The sequence below is a fragment of the Choristoneura fumiferana genome, chromosome 3 (genome assembly GCF_025370935.1).
Source record: "Choristoneura fumiferana chromosome 3, NRCan_CFum_1, whole genome shotgun sequence".
Lineage (NCBI taxonomy): Eukaryota > Metazoa > Arthropoda > Insecta > Lepidoptera > Tortricidae > Choristoneura > Choristoneura fumiferana.
In genome coordinates, this window is record NC_133474.1 from 2160425 (window position 1) to 2171168 (window position 10744).

The window sequence follows — 10744 nt, forward strand, 5'->3', positions numbered from 1 at the left end:
ATCAAAACTCGTAGGTATTTTTTAAAATAAAAACCGGCCAAGAGCGTGTCGGACACGCCCGAAATAGGGTTCCGTAGCCATTACGAAAAAATTAAGTAATATTTTTCTAAGGACTTCGTATTTTGTACGGAATATTCCAAGTTTAGGTATATTTTATACCTTGGGCTGCTATTTACTCTTTAACTACTAATAATTTTCAAGAAAACTTAATCGTTATAGTTTTCCTTGTAAGTTTGATATACTTCTACCATCCTGAATTTTTTCAAATTTTTCCACCCACCGGTTTAGATTTTAGAGGGGGGGAATGAAAATTTGCACTTTAAAGTTGAATACTTTGCAAACAAATCACTGAATCGAAAAATCCCCCCATTTTACGTCTATGGCAGGTAAGTACTCTAAAAAACATTTTTTTATATTTTATTTTCCCACTTTGTCGGCATAGTTTACATATTATATATTCGTGCAAAATTACAGCTTTCTAGCATTGATAGTCCCTGAGCAAAGCCGCGGACGGAGAGACAGAACAGACATGGCGAAACTATAAGGGTTCCGTTTTTGCCGTATTAGCTACGGAACCCTTAAAAGATAAACATGTATTCGTGACATTTTACAATTTTTTTTAAAAAGAAAGACGGAAACAGATTGTTTGCTCTACTCGTACCTACATTATAAATAATGTATCTTCATCACTGACTCCATCGATCAGCTATTTCTAGCACTTTGAATGTTGTTTCAGAGCTTTCGGCACTAAGGCCAATCCTTCACTCGGTTATGATCTGGATGAAGTCTAAAATAACTCCCTTTCATGCGTGATTCATGGCAATCCCATGCAATGCAATCAAGCACGTTTTACGTGGAGTCGTTTAGCGATACGCCCGTAGCAACAAGCAAGGTTTAGGGTGAGACCAGACGCGTAATAATTTGAGTTGCGAGTCGCGTATTTTCGGTCGCGTAACTTTGGTATCATACAATGTGTTTTACTTTTTTTATTTGACTGGATGGCAAACGAGCAAGTGGGTCTCCTGATAAATGATTGCAATAATATATTGCTCTCAAAGCTCGACGCGCTAGGCTCGGAACCAATGCTTTGGAATCAACTGGTGGTCGTTGTTATGAGTATTACTCACTGGGATGGGTTTATACAACAATAACCTAAACCTGCATAAAAATAAAATAAACTGAGTAAATATAAAATAAAATTTACTGCTAATGTGGACCAGTTTTTCTATTTTTATAGTACATTGTGCATTAAGGGGCGTAAGAAGGGGATTACTACCGAGTGTCTATAAGTAGCCCGACGCCGGAGGCGGAGGGCTTTTAATGACTCGAGTTTGTAATCCCCTTACGGCCCGTGATACACACAATGATTTTCATCACATTGCGATGAAAAAAATGCAAAAAAAAAATATTTTGTGTCTAAACACTTACAGCTCGGCAAAAGAAACCAACTGAATAAAATAATGGCTACTCGCCATATGAGAGGCCGGCAAACGAGCATGCGGTTCATCTGATTAACACACCGCCCATGAGCACTAACAACTCAAGAAGAATCATTGGTCTGTTAACACCAGGGATGGGATAACTGCGGCCCGCGGGCCATCTCCGGCTTGCGAAGGCTTGAAATCCGGCCCGCGACCATCAAACAAAAATCAAGAGATGATTTCGTATTGTTACAAAATGTCATTCTCATTGGCAATGGCCATATTAGTGTTTCAGACAATACATTATCAACATTTTTATTGCAGTAACAGCCAAAAATGCAACAACTTGGCCCGCCATATATTTCGTTAGTAAGCCGGCCTTTTAATGTTTTAATGTTTTTTTGGGTACAAACGGTTTTACGGCTAATTACAATGAAATCTCTGATTATACACCAACCAGTAAAGTTACCACGGTTATTATTACATAATTACTAACCTTAGGAATAATTAATAACTAATAAAGTAGGTAAAGTAATAATTTGAAAACGTGACATTACTTTATAAGACTATGGATACCTACCTATAGGTATAGGCAGAAAACTTACATGAACAGTGAATGTGTAACGTATATAATAACTAACAATAGGGACGTGAAACGTGTGCCGTGTGGAGACATGGTGTTAAATATATCAACTTCAGAAAAACTGGAATTATACATTTTGCAAACTCTATTAACAAAAGAATTTCTAACATATTTAGGACGTATAAGAGCATTTCTAAAAAAGTTTGTACATTTTGCGGAAAGCATAGGCTAATTTGAAATTAATAATTTTGTATATTATTTTAATTGCATATTATTACCTAGTTCTTAAAGATTCTAAATAATATATTTCTTAGAGATTGTAACTATAAAATAAGCTGTAAAGTTTAATCAACTGAGGCGAGGCAGTCGATAATTCCTATTTTGTGACTAAGATTCAATTAAGTATAATAAAAACCACACACATTATTTAGTTGCTTTTATTGAAGAAATAAGGTAGCACTTATAACATTGTTGACGTTTTAATGCTAATTCTTACTCTTTTAAGGTCATTACAAAAATAATGAAGATAATTACTCCTTTACGTTACCATTTGGTCAAACGTACCCTGAAAAGTTACAATATAATGCACATTTCTAAAGTTCCATTAATATTATTTGGAAATTATCATTATTAAATTGATAAATATTCATCTGAAATATTAAAATATATGATATTTTAACAAAATATAAACAAAAAATATCAAAAACTTCGTATTTTTTTACGGGACAGTAACAATAATAGGAACATTGGTAACAAATTAGGAACTCTAAGGCACAGTATGCATTAGTCGAATTTAATAATTTAATTATATTATAAATAAACACACAAAAATAGTTTTTCTTCATATTAAATAAAAACAATTATTATGTAATTAAATCATATAATACAGGGTAAAATCAAAATGTTGATACAAAATGTTGTGTTATATTATTTTTTCATACCTTCTTATTATAAAGAGATCGCAGAAAAAACATTTAAAAATATTAACTTTTGACGTATGTATGTAAAGTCTTTAATATTGTACATAAAAACATGAAATTAACAGTTAACAAGAGAAATAGATGTACAATGATGATGATGACCTCTCATATAAATAAACAAAAGACATTCTCAAATTTAATAGTCTACACACTGCCTTAGGGATCCTTTTTTGTTACTCCCATTTCCTAGCCATACGCTACCATTCAAAAGTAACAAAAAAGGAAGTAACGATATGGTACCTCGACACATTTAAAAATTCGTCAAAGCAAATATAACGTACAATTTGAGCAAAGAATTTAAGCATACAAATCTTGATAAAGTGTTAATAAATATAATTCATGTCAAAGTAATAAAATATCAAAACTTACCCAGGTTTTCCAGTAACAAAAGTGGACTTTTATTTCAGTTATGACCAACCACGCACTTGTTTCAACCAGCAGTTCGATTTTTGAAATGTGACGGTTACTGTTTAATGATGGCAACATGATGCTAGTGTTGCCAGCTTCCTATGAAGAATCTACTAAATTTTGTAGAAATACCTTTTAAGGACGAAAATGCGGTAACAAAAACTGGAATCAAAATTGGAACTTTTTGTAGGACAAACTTTAATTTTTAATTTTTAAATATATTTCTTAGACAATCATATGAAAAACATGTAGAAAATGATTGCTTGAAACTATAAGAAGGTAATAAAATAGACCACTGAATCGAGACCTTAAAACTGATTAAAAAAAACGATATTTAAGGTTCGAAATTTACAATGGGACATTTAACTTTTCATACAAATTGTACTGGACGATTATTTTAAAAATATGATTTTTAAATAATCAAATACATATGTATTTAAGACAGTTAATTGTTAGTTAAGATAATGAAACGAATTTTATGTTTAATAGTTCAAATAAAATATGCAGTGGCCTCGTGATTTAAGAAAGCAATAAATCGGCAGAGGACAATGACAAACGACAAATGTACAAACTTTTTTAGAAATGCTCATAACGGACACATGAAACAGACTATTAACATGCCGAGGACTGGGGCGAGGTACTGTATAACTTAAATTATTAAGGTACGGGGAGTCAAGTTTATTATTAATAATTTGAATTATAAGAAAGTATAAGCCCTTTTCTCGGAAGCCCTGATGTCGCAGTTGTCTAGAAACACTGCTAATGGAAATTGATTCCACCACTTTACTATACGTGGCAGGAAGTACCGAAGGAAATAAATACGTAATTTTAGGATTTGCATTGTACTAACTATCACCATTAGTCATGCATTCATTGTACTGGGGGAGGCCTTTGTCCAACAGAGGACGTCTTATGGTTATGATGATGATGATGATGGGAACTCATTGGCACCTTTCGTAACCAAATGTAAGTAAGATAGAGCCTAGAGAGCATTAAATGGATGAGGGGTTACGGTGCTTAAATTGATCTACACACGACTCTTCAACCAAGGTAATATTTAACACAGTGTTTAAAATCATTTTGACCACCGCAACCGCTCATCTAATTCTGCTGCTGACTGTATCTGAAGTTTCTAAGCTTCTAGAGATAGCCAAAGTTTATTACAAGTAAGATGATGGGAATAAATCATTGATATTTTATTTAAAATACTAAAAATCATCTATCGCAGTTTAAAAAGTAATTATTTTGAATCAATCGCACACTTAAGTCCTAACTTATTAAGTTTCGGGTGTTTATAACGAATATAGAAAAAAAAACTAATTTGGTGCAGTCGTTCGGAAGTTATGCGCGTACATACATTTCGGCGATTCATTTTTATTTAGATATAGATATATGAGTGGAAATCGCGGAAGCTTAAAACGTCTCTCCTTACTATTAGAAATGCGAAAGTAACTCTTTCTGTCTGTTACCTCAAGCTTTAACCGCAGAACCGATTTTGATGAGACACTGAGATAATGAGACCCGAAGAAAGACGTAAATAGGTAGGATAGTTTTTATCCCGGAAAATAAAAGAGTTCCTCGCCAACCGACGTTTCAGGAAACAGTTAGTCATTATTAAACTCTTTTTTGATATTTTTTGCGTTTAAAAATGTCAATTTATTAGGACCAATGTCACTACACTTCTCCAAAAAAAAAGCAACTACAAAAGGGTACCAACCCCATCGCTTCGGGGTCCGCCCGAGGAACGTCCTCTCCTCGGGATTCCATATCGCGTACTGTATCCTCTGCAGGAAGGGTCGGTGCACCGGCCGTCGGCAGTAGTTGGCAACGCCGTTGTGCTTCTCTGCGCCCATCCTGACGAGCGGCCGCGGACTGACTGGGCAGTACTCTACTGTGGTTGCCTACAGACGGTAATGTTGGTGGCCGCGAAGGTTTTCCCTATAAGCGCGTTGCCTCTGGGAGGATAAAAGTAATTATTATTCAGACTCGATAGTTTTTTAATGTAAGTAAACATGATGTAGATTTTAACTGTTTATAATAAAACAAAAAAAAGGAATGTGCAAACCTAGTTTTTGAGATGTTTTTCTTTTCAATAGTGTTTATTTATATAAAAAGTCAAGTAACTGAATTTGCTTAAGATGCAACTTCTCAATTATATATTATGTAAACCAATCGGAAAAAATATATGTCTACACATTTTATAGGTAATAAAAACCTACTTTGTTTTGAGTTTCAAAATAATAACTTTTACGACGAAATTTCATTATGACAATAAACATGATAATTCAAAGTTATCGCACTTCAGACCCGTCCTATTAAATCACAAACATAAAATACTGATGCTTGACTTGTCTACTCTTGTTTCATGTTCTCCTGTCAATCGTTCGAAAGTTAACTGGAGAGATCAATTTATGTAATAAGCTCGCCTTTGTACATCTGTTTCTCTCACAGCAATCTGTTTATTTACGTGTTTTACACACAGTAATATACATACATGCAGACATTCATTTGACGACCGGATGGCCAAGTGGTTAGACTCCCGGATTCGAACTCCGGCCGGGGCAGATGTTTGTATGAATAATACGAATCTTTGTTCATGGGTCTTGGATGTTTAATATGTATTTAAGTATATATTTATCTAATAAGTATATTTATCCGATGCCTTGGAATCCATAGTACAAACTTTGCTTGATTCGGGACTTGGTCTATTCGTGTCAAGGGATATTTGAAAGTGATTGCTCACTGTCTCTCTATCTATCACATAGGCTTCGCCTCTCTGTTAGCTACTCTTTGCCGAACCGCCCAGAACCGCCCGCGACTGGCGCCCGCCCGCCCTGGCTTTCCAATTAGCGCCGCCTTGCTTGCAGCCTCGCTGCCAGAAGGGCTTGCCCGCGGTCAGGGTTCGCGACAAGGATCTCTTTATTAACGGATGACACATTGTCGATCTATGTGTGCATTTATTGAATCAGGCGTTACTTTGCGGAGGTCCATTCCAATGAACTAAAATAATTACTTTGCTCACCCGCGACCTTATGATAGCTACGTTATTGCAAGATATTTTTATGGTATTGTGTTGCTCAGAAGATGAGCTCTAGTTGAATTCGAAACGCGTCAGTGTAGTGTGATGGTGGTGACAGATTGCTTTGTGTGATTTGTGTGTGTTCCTTACAGCGTGGTGGTGGAGGAACTGCATAAACATACATTTCTATCTAAACGTGTCTATTATAAGGTTGCGGGTGAGCAAAGTATTTTTTTAGTTTTATGAGTACCTATTTGTTCTATACAGTAAACACATGGAAGCAAGCTTGGCCAAGCTCTAAAGTCATACTAATATATTATAAATGCAAAAGTGTGTGTGTTTCTATGTTGGCCGTTTTTCACGTCGAAACGGAGCGACGGATCGACGTGATTTTTGGCATAGAGATACTTAATGGGCCAGAGAGTGATGTAAGCTACTTTTATCCCGGAAGAATGCACAGTTCCCGAGGGAACAGAGCGTGACAACCGAAGGCGAAGCCGCGGGCAAAAGCCAGTAGCTCTATAAAGCGCTGACAATAATAATAAATAACCTAAACCAAGTTAAAAAAGTAGAAAAACTTATATTTTTAAGTTCAATATCTCAAAAATGGCTGAACCGATTTTTATTTAGCTTAGATCCACCACCCCGAAAGGAAATTCGTTTTCACGGGAGCAAAATAACATCGAATTCGGTCCATCGGTTTGAGAGCTACGATGCCACAGACAGAAGTTTCAAAAATATGTACCACAGGCTCTTATTCCGACGCAATAAGGTCACAGTAACATATTTTTGAGTGATTCTAATAGATACCTATTTTTGCACTTGACTGTACCTACTTCAGAATATAGGGTGTTTTTCTTTTCAGTAGGTATGAGTATAATTTTCTAGTGTCACTCACGCTAAGTGATTAATTTGCTTGTTGCTGTGGAGCTAAAAGCTTTTTACATGTTTTAAAAACGTCTTAAGCGACAGTTTATTCAGGGGATGACAGCAAAGTAGGCGGGGCTGTTGACGTATAAGTACAATAAGAGAGTAGACTTTGTTTGCGTCATGCAGAATACCTGGAATCTCAATTTTATTTCGCCTAATACAAAAATAAAGCGTGCACGTGTTGCGGCAGCCGCCGAGTCGCGTTGCTCCTAGGAAGATGGGCTACGAATTAGCCTGAAACATGTCGAGCTAAACTCGATTTAAGACGTGAGTTAAGGAGCGGCCACACCGCTGCTTAAAATACGATGACGGTACAATATCGCAGTGACGCATCGTATGCGCACCGTTTTTATTGCATGCTCTAGTGACGTGCCGTAAACGTCAGGACTTTACCGCATGCTCTCCACCAAAAGTCGTGACGTTTACGGCACCTCACTGTGATTTAAATACATTCGGCATGGGCCACAGATGGGATATGACATGGCAATCGACAGATTGTCCGTGTCATATCGACGTCGGTGGTCTATGCCAGTGCAAATTGTAAGTGGTTAGTGTTTTTAATGTTGTGTTATTTATGTTCCATTGTGTGTTTTGTTTTTGTTTATTATTATTATTACTATTTTTTTTTATTTGTAAGTAATTAGTTTTGTATTTTGGTTTTATTGCTTTTTGTTTGTTATTTTTTAGGAAATTTTGTCGCCTTCCGTGAAGTCGCCAAGCGGTCACAGCGGAAGACCAGCGTTGGCCTACCCGGCCAACACTATGCTGAGCTGGGACCGCTTCGCGAGTTCGCATATTGTTGTTTTTTTCTTTCTTTAATGTATTTTTATTATGTTTTGTGCGAATAGCGAATAAATATTTCTATTTCTATTTCTATTTTCTATTTCGCACCGTTTGCGTATTTTGAGCAGCGTTGTGGAGGGCATGCGATAAACACGGTGCGCATACGATGCGTCACTGCGATTCCGTACCGTCACCGTTGTAAGCAGCGGTGTGGCCGCTCCTTTATCCGGTACAATATCATTTAATACAAAAATAAAGTTTGTTATTCGGAGTTTTTTTTTTGGCAGAGTGCAAATCCAACTCGCACTTGTCCGGCTTTTTATTAGGGTTCCGTAGTAAAAATCACACCAGTGGTATATACAAGGTGTTAATAATTAATATGCCATCACAGAACCTAAAATTGTGCTTTAGACATTTTACGTCATCCAATAAGCATTGCTGAAGTCAAACCAAAACTATTTACCATGGCAAGGTTCTATCTGCCTAGCAATCAAACTGGTTGACGTAGATACTTGTCAGTTGTGATTCGCCGTTTATAGAAGAACATCAAACTAGCAGTAAAACGGCCAGTGGAAAATTATTCGCGCCAGAAAAACGAAGATTCATCTTATGTAAAAATTTACAATGTCAGTGTACTTAATACAAATTAGGTATTTTGACATTTGGTTGTTTTAAGCATAATTATGTCGTTTTGCCATGAAAGTGTTTTGAAGTTTAGGCATTATGAGACTAAAGGTATTTTGAAATTCGGCCATATTAAGGTTCCGGTGTTTTAAGAAAAAACAAATAGGCATTCTGCAATTTAGGTATTTTGAGACCTAGATGATAGATGATAAATTTAACATAATGTTAATAAATAATCCTAATAGATAAAAGGGACATGATGTAATATTAATTGATTAAGAATTTCATAAAAGTAAGTCAGTTTAATGTGATTGTGATATTTAGCTATAAGATAAAATTTATTAATTATATAAAAGCTGCCCTCTTGTATAAATATTGCTGTGCCCAACAGGGTCCATGATGATCACATAATCTCTTTGTAACATCTGTAACCATATATTGTGGAAAAGCAATAAAATATTGAGTATTGAGTATGTTTTGAGATCTGGGAACATTGATAAAGAGGTGAAATAAAATTAAGTAGTTCTAAGCCCAAAGCCTTTTCATGAGTAAAATAGTTGAACAAAACTTTATTTTGAATAATATAATTATTAGGGTGGGTTGCTCGTAAATAAACACCTGTAAGAAAACAAACGTTGTACTTTTAAGTAGATACTTTATTTATATCAAAGGCACATAAATATTTACAAATCTAATTACATTTTTTTTGTACTAACACAGGCACAATATCACCGAAAAAACTAAAAGGTGGGTTTTTCTAATAATACCTACATACATTACAATTAAATAGCTGACACCACTTATCAATTTAGCCGTGGTGGACTAGTGGTTTGTCTTCTAAAACAGATCGTGGGTTCAAACCCAGGCTAGCATCTCTGAGTTTTTGTAATTTATGTGCAAAATTACATTCGAAGTTTCCCACAAGCTTTTCGGTGAAGGAATTTTTTTTAAGGAAATGGTGTGTGTGAAGCTCCCAATTCGCAATGGATCCGCGTGGGAACTACAGGCCCAAGCCCTCTCATTCTGAGAGGAGGCATAGGCCCAACAGTGGGAGGTATATAGACTGGGATAATGGTGATGATGACTACTCAATTGACGTACTTTTTACGAGCTCGTACCTCTTTGGTTGGGTTGGGATCTTCGATTGTTAAAAGACGTAGTGTCAAAGCACCAGCTCCCAGACTTTGAGCATATAATTTCATCATACAAAAAAAATACCCACTGAAATGACATTGAATTAAGTTTCAAAAATCCACCTTGGTATAATGGAGGGTTATCAGTCAGATGATATATCGATAGATGGCGTTAGTGTCATGACATCCGTTTGACGTTTACGGTCTTGCTTGCGATTGGTTACCAATACGTTACAAAACCCAAATGTGACACATGTCAAAGTTGACAAACGGACACGATACTAGCGCCAACTAGCCTGTCACAGAACAGAAACCCTCAATGTTTATACTTGGTTCGGATAGATACCTATTTAACTAAAAGTAAACAATACAACGTCAATTGGTGTCTTATATATTGAAATTCCCTATTAAACTATCTAACTAAGCATTTATATTTCTGTATTGAAATACACTAGTCTAGTTTGTATTACAATGATAGATAATTAAAATGTTTAAAATCCTTGAATGTACCATCAGCCAAATATGTGGTCTACCACCCTAAAGTTGATAATCGTTTGCATGTCATAAAACAATAATGCCAATAGACGTGTCTGTCAACTTGAAAGTTCAACTTTAGCGACATATTCATTTGATAGGAACTTGTTTAAAAATTGATAGACCACTTATTTGGCTGATGGTACCTGGCAGCTGAAGTTTGTTTACATTTAATTAAATACCTATCGAAACCAAGTATAGTGGCGTCAACTATTCTAACACCTCTTATAACATAATCAGATCATAACAATTTACCGCAACGGAAACACACTTCAGCATGTACAACTTTGTAACATTATAGCGTATCGTATCTCAGTCTAGTATCATAA

General features: G+C 35.7%; 1 protein-coding gene across 1 annotated transcript in view; it reads right to left on the reverse strand.

Annotated features, from left to right (window-relative positions):
* LOC141426340 (sodium/potassium-transporting ATPase subunit beta-2-like) overlaps positions 1 to 5282 on the reverse strand; it is a 19643-nt gene extending 14361 nt beyond the window's left edge. Inside the window, exon 1 of the mRNA XM_074085189.1 lies at positions 5110 to 5282. Within this exon, the coding sequence (XP_073941290.1) occupies positions 5110 to 5245 (136 nt within the window). The 5' untranslated portion in view covers positions 5246 to 5282. The remainder of the gene's footprint in view (positions 1 to 5109) is intronic.
* Between the last annotated feature and the right edge of the window lie 5462 nt (positions 5283 to 10744).